General features: G+C 35.1%; 2 protein-coding genes across 2 annotated transcripts; both read left to right on the top strand.

The window, feature by feature from the left end:
- Positions 1-1,355: 1,355 nt before the first annotated feature.
- On the top strand, positions 1,356-6,696 carry LOC126814839 (ADP-ribosylation factor 6). The gene is made up of 4 exons (XM_056099790.1): positions 1,356-1,487; positions 2,399-2,575; positions 3,551-3,685; positions 4,992-6,696. The coding sequence occupies exons 1-4, from the start codon at positions 1,394-1,396 to the stop codon at positions 5,150-5,152; spliced, it is 567 nt and encodes a 188-aa protein (XP_055955765.1). The 5' UTR covers positions 1,356-1,393; the 3' UTR covers positions 5,153-6,696.
- A 2,852-nt stretch (positions 6,697-9,548) lies between these two features.
- Positions 9,549-13,402, top strand: LOC126814838 (ADP-ribosylation factor 6). Its single transcript, XM_050540235.2, has 4 exons — positions 9,549-9,642; positions 10,551-10,727; positions 12,199-12,333; positions 13,130-13,402. Exons 1-4 carry the CDS (start codon positions 9,549-9,551, stop codon positions 13,288-13,290), a joined length of 567 nt encoding a protein of 188 aa, XP_050396192.2. The 3' UTR covers positions 13,291-13,402.
- The last annotated feature ends 2,729 nt before the right edge of the window (positions 13,403-16,131 follow it).

The following is a 16,131-nucleotide window of genomic DNA, read 5'->3' as shown; positions in this document are numbered from 1 at the left end:
GCGGGGAGGGCGGGGGGGGGGTGTAGTCTAAGACAGCTGAATCTTGCAAAATACCTACTTAACCGATTTCTCGTTGTCACGCATAGTTTAACCACTTCAATATATTAAACAGAGCAGAGCACCTTACATAAAACTTGAATAACCCCTACCATGGACCGCCATGCCTCTACCAAATAAGAGTCCGATAGAATTACAAATTGGGTTTAACGTCCATTCGACACAAACTAGGTCATTTCGGGACTAACACATGGTTCAATTTTATTTCAATAATTCGCTTACGCGTTGGGTCTTTAGCAGTGGGGGGAAACAGGGCGACTCGAAGAAAACCCACGAGGTTGGATCGACAGGCGACCCTACTCTTTAAATTTGTGCAGTTACTTGCAGAATATGTTGACAAGGTTATATCGATCGTGGTAATTTTTTTTTTTTGTTGGAAAGCCAGGTAATCATTCCCTGACAGATGGAATTCGCAAGAGAGAGAGAGAAATGGGGTTTAACGTCCACTCGACACAAACTAGGTCATAAAAAGGGGGAATCGAAACCACGCCAATTGACATGATGACAGACCTTATGATACAGCGTGGATGCGTTCATTCGACTGTAAAATAGTCAGTAAAATAGAGCAGATAATTGAATATTTATGTTGATAGTTAACACTGCGTTTACCTGAACATTGTGTATAACTCTGAAAAAATCAATAATTGTCTTTAATTAAAACAACATATAATTGATAGCTCAGAGAAGCTCATGTTGACTTATGTCTAAAAACTGGGGCGGACTGCATGGATCTCAGACCATCGGACGTGATCCGAGGGGTTATGGGGATCATCCGCCCCGATTGTAAAAATAATTGACCTATATTTATTTAAAACAATCAATCAAATTCATTCACTGAAAATAGAATCCGGGGAGAAAAATGAATCAAGCTTGTTTCGTTTTCTCCATCGCGGTAGAAACTTGTCCCATGTTTACAAATCGTCCACTGTTTATATCTTTGATGTCACGTGATACCATTCTCTGGTGACGTTACACCAACCAAGCTGGTCTGATCAAACTGGGTGCTAAAAATAGATCGGCCACGTGTATCTGTCAAACGTTGTAGTTACCATGTCATGTTGATAGCTGATATAAAAACAATTTCTATCATGCGATATTTCAATAACTAAATAAACATCGAATAGAAACGGGTCTCTAGTTTTAACAGAAATACATTAATCAACAAACCTTGTGAGAGATAGAGAGAGATAAAAAGGCCGATCGAAATCAGTATTTGTTTTAAAAAGTTAATTTTGCAAGAGAGACCGATACCTGTTTTGTGAATTGATATTCTTCAACTTTCGATTCAAGAACATCATTTTAATTAGCCTACAAGACAGGATTTATTTAGGTTACAATGGGTTTATTTTTATCGAAGATTGTTGAAGCTTTAACAGCTTTTAGCGGTAGTGATCCATCCCGGATATTAATGTTAGGATTAGATGCTGCTGGTAAGTAGAGAATATATTTTATTCTATCTGATTATAGACGACTGGTATATTTACATACAGAGATAGGTTTCTTGAACCAGAAAATAAAACTCTTTATACACTGTTATTCAGTGCAACGTTAAATTTTCTGGATGTTAAAAAAAAAAACTCAAACCAAATGACATTTTGATTATAATCGGCCGCATCTGGAACATCTATTTTATTTTTATTTTTTCCCTGCTTGTCGAAACAACGAGAAATTGTTAGACAAACACCAAGAACAATTTATTATTTACAACAAAACACTACCCAGGTGACATATTAAATAGCTTGAATTCGTATATTTTGTAGTTAAAAAGAAGAAGGCCTAAGGTATCAAGTCAAACGGAAATCGAAGTGAACACGTTAGAAGGGATCGTTATAGGCCCCGAGATTCACTTGAAGGGTCGAGTAAAATGGCTAACTTATTTAGTCGCCATATTATTTCACTCCCCTGTTTGGGTTTCAACTCTATTCCAAGCGTCTTGAGAGAGAGAGAGAGAGAGAGAGAGAGAGAGAGAGAGATGGGGTTTAACGTCCACTCGACACAAACTAGGTCATTTCGGGACTAACATATGGTTAATTTTATTTCAATAATTCGCTTGCGCGTAGGGGTCTTTAGCAGTGGGAAGAAACCGGAGGACCCGGAGAAAACCGACGAGGTTGGACAGGCGACCCTACTCCTTGTCACGTTTCCAAGCTTCTTGAATCAAGATTACATTGAATATTCATAATTCAACAGTAGACGTTTGTATTTAGAAATAGGAATGGCAAACCTGTTTCTTGTGCTTACTCATAGCGTCAGTGGGGGGGGGGGGGGGTCACATAATACGTTTATTGAATATGGATCAATATTTTTCATGAAAATGTAATAATAATTGTATTTTTTACAGGTAAAACGACGGTATTATATAAGTTAAAGTTAAATGAGACAGTATGTACAATACCTACTATAGGATTTAATGTCGAAACTGTCTCACCTGTTAAAGGTGTTACATTCACAGTATGGGATGTTGGAGGACAAGAAAAAATTAGAACTTTATGGAGACATTATTACCAGAACGCACAAGGTAGTTATTGACTTTTATAGAATTATATTGATTTTAATTTAGGTCTGTTCGAATTAGAAATTAAAAGGGGTTGTGAAAGCCTTCTTATACTTCTGTATTAGATGACTAACCTTTATAAGTTATGTATGCCTTCTACAGGTGACGTCACATCTCGAGGCGTAGATCATTGGCTCTATGGCGCGTGTATCGTTTACTCATTGTATATACAAAATTACACTCAATAGGAAATATTTTTCATCTAGATACACTTCAAACACCTTTATTTATTTTTCTAATACTTCAACCCCCCCCCCCCCCAAAAAAAAAAAACAAACAAACTAACAAACAAACAAAAACGGACCCTCCTTCACCATTTACAGGGGATACAAGACTTGAAAATCTGACAATTCTCTCGGCCGACATCGGGGTCTCTCCACTCAATTTTATTGGATTCTTATAATTATTTTCATTGACCATGCTGACTAATAGTATAGATATTCATTAATATGTAACGAAATCGATCATCTTAATAGAACATCATCCATAATTCAAAATAGTTTACATTCATAGAAAGGTCATACAAGTACTATATATATATACCATTTTAAAAATTGTATACTAACAGACTGAAACGCTGACAACAAATTTACTACTAATAAAAAGCATACAGGAAATTAATTCCTATCTGATCTGGCATTACGTCATTTATAGAAAGGTTGTACAAGTACTATATATACATACCATTTTAAAAATTGTATACTTAACGACTGAAGCCCTGACAATAAATTTACTACTAATACAGGAAATTAATTCCTATCTGATCTGGCATTACGTCATTTATAGAAAGTTCTATATGGTTAAAGATACAGTTATTGTCATTATGAATTCTTTATGTTTAAAGATACAGTTATTATATCATACTTTATGGTTAAAGATATAGTTATTGGCATTCTTTATGTTGAATATATGATTAATTGATTTGTGTTTTAATTCTAGGTTTGGTATATGTTGTTGATAGTGCTGATGTTACCAGAATGGCCGAAGCTAAAGAAGAATTACATGCTATATGTAAAGATATCCAAATGGAAGGTGTACCTGTTGTCATAGTAGCCAATAAACAAGATTTACCTGGTAGATCACTAATTACAAATTTCACGATTTTCTGACACAATTACCGTTTAAAGTGGACGTTTCACTTTCAAAAAGAAAATAAAAGTAACCCTAAGCAAGTCAAAATACAAATTGAGATCGGATTACTTCGAACCTTATTTTCACCTCGGCTGTCAGCTCTACCTTCTTATCGATTGGGGGTGGGGGGTATGGCCGAATGGTTAGCGCGTGCGCGTTGTATCATAAGATCTATCATTGAGTCAACTGGTGTGGTTTCGATTCCCCGATTGTACGTGACAAGCAGTAGAGTCGCCTGTCCAACCTCGTGGGGTTTCTTCGGTTTCCACACACTGCTAAAGACTCCTATGCGCAAGCGAATTATTGAAATAAAATTGAACCATATGTTAGTCCTGAAATGACCTAGTTATGTCGAATGGACGTTCGCCCCCCCCCCCATTCCTCTCTTATGGATTGTAAGCACAAAACTAAATGTTTGTTAAAGATGCATTATGTAAGAGCTAAATCTGCCTATTATTACAGGTCTTTCGTTTGGCTTCAAATGTTATATAAATTATTATTTAGATATTTATTCGCATGACAAGCCTATAATTAACTCTTTCTCTCTCTCTCTCTCTCTCTCTCTCTCTCTCTCTCTCTCTATCTCTCTCTCTCTCTTTGATATTTATTCGCATGACAAGCCTATAATCAACTCTCTGGACCATCCGATGACAGAGATTTAAATGAATTAGAACGCCAGCGAGATTTAAAATTATAACGATGAAATGAATAATCGAGACTTAAACTTTATCGTCAAGTCTCGTTTCTACGCTACATCTTCAGACACTTATAACTCCGCTCAGAATAAAGTATTATGAGTCACATTTTCACGTGCGCGCTGTATCATACGGTCTGTCATTGAGTCAATTGACGGGGTTTCGATTTCCCGGTTGTAAGTGACAAGGAGTTGGGTACTAGTGTCGCCTGTCCAACCTCGTGGTTTTTTTCCGGGTCCTCCGGTTTCCTCCCACTGCTAAAGAACCCTACGCGCAAGCGAATTATTGAACTAAAATTGAGCCATGTGTTAGTCCCGAAATGACCTAGGTTGTGTCAGTGGACGTTAAACCCCTTTTCTCTCTCTTTTGAGCGACATTTTAAATATATTCATTTTTCATTATCTATTTTTTTAACTATTATAGCACGAACGGTATGCATCTTTAAATAAAATCTTTTTTTATACGCAGGGTGCGTGGGGTAAATGTTTATTCGTATGATTATTTCATTATAAAATTCATATATTCACATTTTTTATTTTATTTGAATAATTCAGGGGCTTTAAAAACATCTGAAATAGCTGATCAATTAGATATGATGTCATTCCGAGATAGAAAATGGTACGTTCAAGGAGCTTGTGCTAAAACTGGAGAAGGAATCTATGAAGCTATGACTGAAATGGCCAGATTAACAAAATTATTCCAGAGTAAAAGATGAGAGAAATTTCAAAATAATTAATTTTGTGTGTATTAAAAACAATGGATGAACAAACTAGTGTATATATACACATATCAGTTCTATTGTTTCAACACTTACAATCTGATTAAAAGATGAGCAAAATTCAAAATAATGATTTGTGTGTGAATTAAAAACAATGGATTGAGTCGGTAAATATAATTGCTCCTGATTCAAACCCGATTGAATGTTTTATCTTAGACTGTGAAGTCAGGACACGTGGGTACTTCGTGAAACCTTTAAATGTAATGAATGTGTGTAAAATATTGGATGTCAGAAGCCTTTTCAGTTTTTACTGTAATTTATAATCAGTTATACGAATACGAATATAGCGTCACCGTTTGACATGACTCGGGGAATATGTCTAGCCTCGTTCTTTGGGTCCCTTGTTACAAATGGCGCTGAAACGCATTATGGTACACGATTCGTGTACCAGTGGTAAAATGTTTAATTTGTCTTAAATATTGGATATCAGAAGCCCATCTTTTCAAAGTAAGATCACAACATCAATGTTGATTTAAATTGTCAAATAATTCGTGTTTTCAATGTCGAAGATTTTGGATGATATTGAGTTAGAGACTTAGCTACTTTAAAGGTAATGAATATATGTGATAATATTATAACATTATTTCACGAGACAATGTAGATTTATTAACAACCTTATACTTCGCGGAGCCGTGTGTAATGAATGTGTGTTAAGACCAACATTATTTCACGAGACAATGCAGATTTATTAAGAACCTTATACTTCGCGGAGCCTTGTGTAATGAATGGAGCGAACTGAAATTGATAAATATGTCTGTGATATTATAAAGATCTATAATAATTTGACGATAATTTACAGCCTTATTGAATTTGTGCACGTGCCGTTTAGTCATATTGCACATAACCATAAACCGTATTATATAGATTTATATAAGTTCATGACGTAACTAAATCTATCAACCGTATAACTGGTTCATATTCAATGTTTAAGATATCTTACCTATATTAGCCTTATTGAATTTGTGCACTTGTCGTAGTCATCATTGTACTAAACCTATCAACCTTATAATTTGTTCATATTATATGTTTAAAATATCTTACCTATATTTCTATGCATTATTTGATTACATGTACTTTGTAAATATTTCACATGTAATTTATATCGACTTAACCTATCAACCTTATAATTGGTTCATATTAAATGTTTAAAATATCTTACCTATATTTCTATGCATTATTTGATTACATGTACTTTGTAAATATTTCACAGGTAATTTATACCGACTTAACCTATCACCCTTATAATTGGTTCATATTGAATTTTTAAAATATCTAACCTATATTTGTATGTATTATTTAATTTGTTGATTAATTTGTAAATATTTCGCAGGTTATTTTTTATTACTTATGTATATAAAATGACTGAATACAATTCACTCTGTATATATAACTTTAAAGATCCCTTGGCAGTTGGAATTCGATATAAGAGTTGGTCGTATATACATAATATGAGGGACTATAATTCATTCTGTACATTTATCTCTGACGTCATCATTTAAAATTCTATATTAGTATATATCATAGTTAAATTCTCAATATTTTGTTGTAAATGATCTATATCTGAAATAAATGTTTTCAAGTTATGAATTATGGTTATATTCTTACAGTCAGCCAGACTTTATGGAGCAACATTTCTCCAGAAATTTGTTTTTAATTTTCACCAGAGACTGGAAGCACCAGCAAGGTTAATGGAATGTAAATACAGGTTAAAATGGCATCAAAAGTCAACATGGAAACTACTAAAGTAAATATTGTGATGGTTTTGCGATTTAAAAGAGACATGCGATGAGGTTTAACACAACAAGGTTAACTCAGTACTATATGTTATGGACAATAGTGTCGTGGGTTTGAATAACAGTAGTGGGAGGGGTGAGGGCGGGGGGAGTCGGGTTGTTAGGGTACTCGACTCCGGACTAAGCGCGAAGTCTGGGCATGGAAGTCGAACATATGTCACGGTAACCTATATGTGGGCTATAATGGTAAATTGTTGCGCACGCACTGACGGACTGGGGGTTGGAGACTCCCGAGCCTGGCCCCACTAGGAGCTCTCACTCTAAAATGTGTTAAAAACAGACTGTAAATGGTAGAATATATCCTAAATGTTTCAAGCTTATGCAGAAATTTAGCGATTGGCAAAGTTACCAATTCATTAAAAACGCCGTAAATTCGAGACTGAAAGGGTTAGATCTATTTGATATGGTCAACTTCAGATTTGGTGTCAAATGGTACCACGAGGGCGGTGACAACAGTCACGTGTGTAGCGGTTTTCCTTGTTCCACGACATGGACAGGTATATTTTTCTAGATACAAAAAAAAGGCAATTGTAAAATATAGGCATATTTGCTAAAATGACACGGCGGCTAATATCGCCGTTTTTTTACTAGAAAAATGTATCTGGACACATACATAGATGTGTGACAATACGGGGACAGATTTGACTATCCTGGTCAAAACTTCCCAAAACAGCCTGGGACACTATCCTTCGTCATGGCACCGAAAAACGGTTCTGTGATGCTGTGATCAATTAGAAACTAACTTTGGTCTCCACTTTAATGTATATAAAACTATTAACTCTGGAACAGTTTCTTGGTTAACTATGTTTTTATATCTTTATAACATTCATAATATAATGGTTACATACAGGAAACTACACACACAGCTATGACATTAAATATAAGCTAAATATAAATTCTCTATCCCCTAGCTTGTGTTTTGCGCCGGTGTTTCCCAGCCTCTCAGCCGAGCAGGCTGTGGGAGCGTTCTTCAGGGAACATTAAATGATGTGTGATTCCTATATACGAACTCCAAATGATGTCTTCACTCTAGTCTCTAAGCCGAGGAGGCCGTGGGTATGCTGTTCCCCTGGGAACTCCGAATGATGTCTAAAGGGAAATTTAACCCCGCTGTTTCTTATATAGAAAGTATAGATGCGTCAGCTATTAGGACGGGACAATTACCATTTTTTGGTAAGTGTTTCGTATGGGCACCGTTTTACGTCAACATTATTCTATTTAATTGAACTAATCTGTGCACGAGATGACTGGACGATAGTACCCTACTTTCAGCATTTGATGGTGGCAGGAACTGTGGCGGGGAGGGCGGGGGGGGGGGGTGTAGTCTAAGACAGCTGAATCTTGCAAAATACCTACTTAACCGATTTCTCGTTGTCACGCATTAGTTTAACCACTTCAATATATTAAACAGAGCAGAGCACCTTACATAAAACTTGAATAACCCCTACCATGGACCGCCATGCCTCTACAAAATAAGAGTCCGATAGAATTACAAATTGGGTTTAACGTCCATTCGACACAAACTAGGTCATTTCGGGACTAACACATGGTTCAATTTTATTTCAATAATTCGCTTACGCGTTGGGTCTTTAGCAGTGGGGGGAAACAGGGCGACTCGAAGAAAACCCACGAGGTTGGATCGACAGGCGACCCTACTCTTTGTCACGTACACGCGGGAAATCGATTAAACCACGCCAATTGACATGATGACAGACCTTATGATACAGCGTGGATGCGTTCATTCGACTGTAAAATAGTCAGTAAAATAGAGCAGATAATTGAATATTTATGTTGATAGTTAACGCTGGGTTTACCTGAACATTGTGTATAACTCTGAAAAAATCAATAATTGTCTTTAATTAAAACAACATATAATTGATAGCTCAGAGTAGCTCATGTTGACTTATGTCTAAAAACTGGGGCGGACTGCATGGATCTCAGACCATCGGACGTGATCCGAGGGGTTATGGGGATCATCCGCCCCATTGTAAAAATAATTGACCTATGTTTATTTAAAACAATCAATCAAATTCATTCACTGAAAATAGAATCCGGGGAGAAAAATGAATCAAGCTGGTTTCGTTTTCTCCATCGCGGTAGAAACTTGTCCCATGTTTACAAATCGGCCACTGTTTATATCTTTGATGTCACGTGATACCATTCTCTGGTGACGTTACACCAACCAAGCTGGTCTGATCAAACTGGGTGCTAAAAATAGATCGGCCACGTGTATCTGTCAAACGTTGTAGTTACCATGTCATGTTGATAGCTGATATAAAAACAATTTCTATCATGCGATATTTCAATAACTAAATAAACATCGAATAAAAACGGGTCTCTAGTTTTAACAGAAAGTCATTAATCAACAAACCTTGTGAGAGATAGAGAGAGCTAAAAAGGTCGATCGAAATCAGTATTTGTTTTAAAAAGTTAATTTTGCAAGAGAGACGGATACCTGTTTTGTGAATTGATATTCTTCAACTTTCGATTCAAGAACATCATTTTAATTAGCCTACAAGAAAGAATTTATTTAGGTTACAATGGGTTTATTTTTATCGAAGATTGTTGAAGCTATAACAGCTTTTAGCGGTAGTGATCCATCCCGGATATTAATGTTAGGATTAGATGCTGCTGGTAAGTAGAAAATATATTTTATTCTATCTGATTATAGACGACTGGTATATTTACACACAGAGATAGGTTTCTTGAACCAGAAAATAAAACTCTTTATACACTGTTATTCAATGCAACGTTAAATTTTCTGGATGTTAAAAAAAAAAAACCCTCAAACCAAATGACATTTTGATTATAATCGGCCGCATCTGGAACATCTATTTTATTTTTATTTTTTCCCTGCTTGTCGAAACAACGAGAAATTGTTAGACAAACACCAAGAACAATTTATTATTTACAACAAAACACTACCCAGGTGACATATTAAATAGCTTGAATTCGTATATTTTGTAGTTAAAAAGAAGAAGGCCTAAGGTATCAAGTCAAACGGAAATCGAAGTGAACACGTTAGAAGGGATCGTTATAGGCCCCGAGATTCACTTGAAGGGTCGAGTAAAATGGCTAACTTATTTAGTCGCCATATTATTTCACTCCCCTGTTTGGGTTTCAACTCTCTATTCCAAGCGTCTTGAGAGAGAGAGAGAGAGAGAGAGAGAGAGAGATGGGGTTTAACGTCCACTCGACACAAACTAGGTCATTTCGGGACTAACATATGGTTAATTTTATTTCAATAATTCGCTTGCGCGTAGGGGTCTTTAGCAGTGGGAAGAAACCGGAGGACCCGGAGAAAACCGACGAGGTTGGACAGGCGACCCTACTCCTTGTCACGTTTCCAAGCTTCTTGAATCAAGATTACATTGAATATTCATAATTCAACAGTAGACGTTTGTATTTAGAAATAGGAATGGCAAACCTTTTTTCTTGTGCTTATTCATAGCGTCAGTGGGGGGGGGGGTTCACATAGTACGTTTATTGAATATGGATCAATATTTTTCATGAAAATGTAACAATAATTGTATTTTTTACAGGTAAAACGACGGTATTATATAAGTTAAAGTTAAATGAGACAGTATGTACAATACCTACTATAGGATTTAATGTCGAAACTGTCTCACCTGTTAAAGGTGTTACATTCACAGTGTGGGATGTTGGAGGACAAGAAAAAATTAGAACTTTATGGAGACATTATTACCAGAACGCACAAGGTAGTTATTGACTTTTATAGAATTATATTGATTTTAATTTAGGTCTGCTCGAATTAGAAATTAAAAGGGGTTGTGAAAGCCTTCTTATACTTCTGTATTAGATGACTAACCTTTATAAGTTAAGTATGCCTTCTACAGGTGACGTCACATCTCGAGGCGTAGATCATTGGCTCTATGGCGCGTGTATCGTTTACTCATTGTATATACAAAATTACACTCAATAGGAAATATTTTTCATCTAGATACACTTCAAACACCTTTATTTATTTTTCTAATACTTCAAAAAAAAAAAACAAAAAAAAAAAAACAAACTAACAAACAAACAAAAACGGACCCTCCTTCACCATTTACAGGGGATACAAGACTTGAAAATCTGACAATTCTCTCGGCCGACATCGGGGTCTCTCCACTCAATTTTATTGGATTCTTATAATTATTTTCATTGACCATGCTGACTAATAGTATAGATATTCATTAATATGTAACGACATCGATCATCTTGATAGAACATCATCCATAATTCAAAATAGTTTACATTTATAGAAAGGTCATTAAAGTACTGTATATATACCATTTTAAAAATTGTATACTTAACGACTGAAGCCCTGACAACAAATTTACTACTAATAAAGCATACAGGAAATTAATTTCTATCTGATCTGGCATTACGTCATTTCTCAATTCCTTTATGGTTGAAGTTACTTTTACTGACATGATTTGATAATTTGAGTATATGATTATTTTATCTTTGTTTGAGTATAAAAGTTGTTTCGTAGGTTACCGTGTTTCATACATTTATTATGTCATTGTTTATGGTTAAAAATACAGTTATTGGCATTGTGTCATTGTTTATGGTTAAAGATATAGTTATTGGTGTTTTGTCATACTTTATGTTGAATATATGATTAATTGATCTTTGTTTGAGTACAAAAGTTGTTTCGTCGGTTATGTTGTTTCATTCTTTATGGTTATATATACAGTTATTGGCATTATGTCATTTATAAGGATACAGTTAGTGGCGTTATGTCATACTTTATGGTTAAAGATACAGTTATTGGCGAATTGTCATTTATAAAGATACAGTTATTGGCATTATTTCGTTCTTTATGGTTAAAGATACGGTTATTGGCGTTATGTCATACTTTACGGTTAAAGATACGGTTATTATGCCATACTTTATGGTTAAAAGATACAGTTATTGACATTATGCCATTCTTTATGGTTAAAGATACAGTTATTGGCATTATAAATTCTTTATGGTTAAAGATACAGTTATTATATCATACTTTATGGTTAAAGATACAGTTATTGGCGTTATTTCGTTCTATATGGTTAAAGATACAGTTATTGTCATTATAAATTCTTTATGTTTAAAGATACAGTTATTATATCATACTTTATGGTTAAAGATATAGTTATTGGCATTCTTTATGTTGAATATATGATTAATTGATCTATGTTTTAATTGTAGGTTTGGTATATGTTGTTGATAGTGCTGATGTTACCAGAATGGCCGAAGCTAAAGAAGAATTACATGCTATATGTAAAGATATCCAAATGGAAGGTGTACCTGTTGTCATAGTAGCCAATAAACAGGATTTACCTGGTAAGGTCACTAATTACAAATTTCACGATTTCCTGACACATTTACCGTTTAAAGTGGACGTTTCGCTTTCAAAAAGAAAATAAAAGTAACCCTAAGCAAGTCAAAATACAAATTGAGATCGGATTACTTTGAACCTTATTTTCACCTCGGCTGTCAGCTCTACCTTCTTATCGACTGAGGGGGCGGGGGGGGGGGGTGTATGGCCGAATGGTTAGCTCCTGCGCGTTGTATCATAAGATCTGTCATTAAGTTAACTGGCGTAGTTTCGATTCCCAGGTTGTATGTGACAAGTAGTAGGGTCGCCTGTCCAACCGGGTACCCCGGTTTCCTCCCACTGCTAAAGACCCCTACGCGTAAGCGAATTATTGAAATAAAATTGAGCCATGTGTTCAGGCCCGTAGCCAGCTTGCTAGCTTCGGAGGGGCAGTGAAGTTTTTCGGGGGGACACACCCGGCACAGTCTACAGTAGATATTTTAGAGCTATGGTCGGCAATTTATTTTTCCGGGGGGGGGGGGGGCTTGCCCCCCTCTGGCTACGGGCCTGCATGTGTTAGTCCCGAAATGACCTAGTTTGTGTCAGTGGACGTTAAACCCCATTTCTCTCTCTTTTGAGCGACATTTTAAATATATTCATTTTTCATTATCTATTTTTGAACTATTATACCAAGAACAGTATGCATTTTCAAATAAAATCTTTTTATGCGTGAGGGACGTGGGGTGAATCTTTTTTATTCAAAATAGTATTCCATTATAAAATTCATTTATTGAGATTTGTTATTTTATTTGAATAATTCAGGAGCGTTAAAAACATCTGAAATAGCTGATCAATTAGATATGATGTCATTCCGAGATAGAAAATGGTACGTTCAAGGAGCTTGTGCTAAAACTGGAGAAGGAATCTATGAAGCGATGACTGAAATGGCCAGATTAACAAAATTATTCCAGAGTAAAAGATGAGGGAAATTTCAAAATAATGATGTGTGTGTGTATTAAAAACAATGGATGAACAAACTAGTGTATATATACACATATCAGTTCTATTGTTTCAACACTTACAATCTGATTAAAAGATGAGGGAAATTTCAAAATCACGGTTTGTGTGTGAATTAAAACAATGGCTTAAGTCTGTAATTATCATTGCTCCTGAATCAAGCCCGATTGAATGTTTTTCTTAATCTGTGAAGTCAGGACACGTGGGTATTTCGTAAAACCTTTAAATGTAATGAATGTGTGTAAAATATTGGATGTCAGAAGCCTTTTCTGTTTTTACTGTAATTTATAATCAGTTATGTTCGGCGAAATACTCCAGAAGTCTCAATCGAATGACAAGCTCTAGCGTCTAGTTATTCCAGTCTACTACACTGATAGTATTTATAGCGCATTTTCTCACGAATATAGCGTCACCGTTTGACATGACTCGTGGAATATGTCTAGCCTAATTCTTCGGGTCCCTTAATTGTTACAAATGAGGCTGAAACGCATTATGGTACACGATTCGTGTACCAATTGTAAAATGTTTATTTTGTCTTAAATATTGGATATCAGAAGCACATCTTTTACCGGTAAGATCACAACATCAATGTTGATTTAGATTGACAAATAATTCGTGTTTTCAGTGTCGAAGACTTCGGATAATATCCCCGTAGAGACTTAGCTACTTTAAATGTAATGACATGACGTGTAGAATGTGTCTAGTCTAGTTCTTCGGGTCCCTTGTTACAAATGGCGCTGAAACGCATTATGGTACACGATTCGTGTACCAATGCTAAATTGTTTATTTTGTCTTAAATATTGGATATCAGAAGCCCATCTTTTCCCGGTAAGATCCCAACATCAATGTTGATTTGAATTGATAAATAATTCGTGTTTTCAGTGTCGAAGACTTTGGATGGTATTCAGATTGAGACTTGGCTACTATAAATGTAATGACTATATGTGATAATATTATAAAGATCAACATTATTTCACGAGACAATGCAGATTTATTAATAACCTTATACTTCGCGGAGTCTTGTGTAATGAATACATGTGATAATATTATAAAGATCAACATTATTTCACGAGACAATGCAGATTTATTAATAACCTTATACTTCGCGGAGTCTTGTGTAATGAATACATGTGATAATATTATAAAGATCAACATTATTTCACGAGACAATGTAGATTATTAATAACCTTATACTTCGCGGAGTCTTGTGTAATGAATGTGTGTTAAGATCAACATTATTTCACGAGACAATGTAGATTTAACCTTATACTTCGCGGGGCCTTGTGTAATGAATGGAACGAACTGAAATTGATAAATATGTCTGTGATTTTAGAAAGATCAATAATAATTGTACCAGAAATTACATGTTATAGAATTTGTGCACTTGCCGTATACAGCCTTATTGAATTTGTGCACTTGCCGTTTATTCATATTGCACATACCATAGACCATATTTTATAGAAGTATATAAAGTTCATGACGTAACTAAATCTATCAATCTTATAATTGGTTCATATTCAATGTTTAAGATATCTTACCTATACTGATGTCCAAAAGAAAGTATACACACTAAAAGTAGGACTAAGTTTTGTTTAGATTAAAAACATTTGATAAAGCATTACTGAGATTGTCTCTTGCGTCCAAACTCAACATTTGTAAGCAAAATAAAAATGTGAAACAAATTGACATTCTACCCAAATACCGTATACCATGGAAAAACGACTTTGGTTGATGCAGCACAAAATGCACAGTGTATACTTTCTTTTGGACATTAGTATATATTATTAGCCTTATTGAATTTGTGCACTTGCCGTAGTCACATTGCATTAAACCTGTCAACCTTATAATTGGTTCATATTCAATGTTTAACATATCTATACCTATATTTCTATGCATTATTTGATTACTTTGTAAATATTTCCCAGGTAATTTATACCGACTAAACCTATCAACCTTATAATTGGTTCATTGAATTTTTAACATATCTATACCTATATTTCTATGTATTATTTAATTTGTAAATATTTCGCAGGTTATTTTTTATTACTTATGTATATAAAATGACTGAATATAATTCACTCTGTATATATAACGTTAAAGATCCCTTGGCAGTTGGAATTCGATATAAGAGTTGGTCGTATATACATAATATGAGGGACTATAATTCATTCTGTACATTTATCTCTGACGTCATCATTTAAAATTCTATATTAGTATATATCATAATTAAATTCTCAATATTTTGTTGTAAATGATCTATATCTGAAATAAATGTTTTCAAGTTATGAATTATGGTTATATTCTTACAGTCAGCCAGACTTTATGGAGCAACATTTCTCCAGAAATTTGTTTTTAATTTTCACCAGAGACTGGAAGCACCAGCAAGGTTAATGGAATGTAAATACAGGTTAAAATGGCATCAAAAGTCAACATGGAAACTATATACTAAAGTAAATATTGTGATGGTTTTGCGATTTAAAAGAGACATGCGATGAGGTTTAACACAACAAGGTCAACTCAGTACTATATGTTATGGACAATAGTGTCATGGGTTTGAATAACAGTAGTGGGAGGGGTGAGGGCGGGGGGAGTCGGGTTGTTAGGGTACTCGACTCCGGACTAAGCGCGAAGACTGGGCATGGAAGTCGAACATATGTCACGGTAACCTATATGTGGGCTATAATGGTAAATTGTTGCGCACGCACTGACGGACTGGGGGTTGGAGACTCCCGAGCCTGGCCCCACTAGGAGCTCTCACTCTAAAATGTGTTAAAAACAGACTGTAAATGGTAGAATATATCCTAAAT

The sequence above is a fragment of the Patella vulgata genome, chromosome 3, assembly GCF_932274485.2.
Source record: "Patella vulgata chromosome 3, xgPatVulg1.2, whole genome shotgun sequence".
NCBI classification, from domain to species: domain Eukaryota; kingdom Metazoa; phylum Mollusca; class Gastropoda; family Patellidae; genus Patella; species Patella vulgata.
This window is presented reverse-complemented; position numbering and strand designations above follow the sequence as displayed.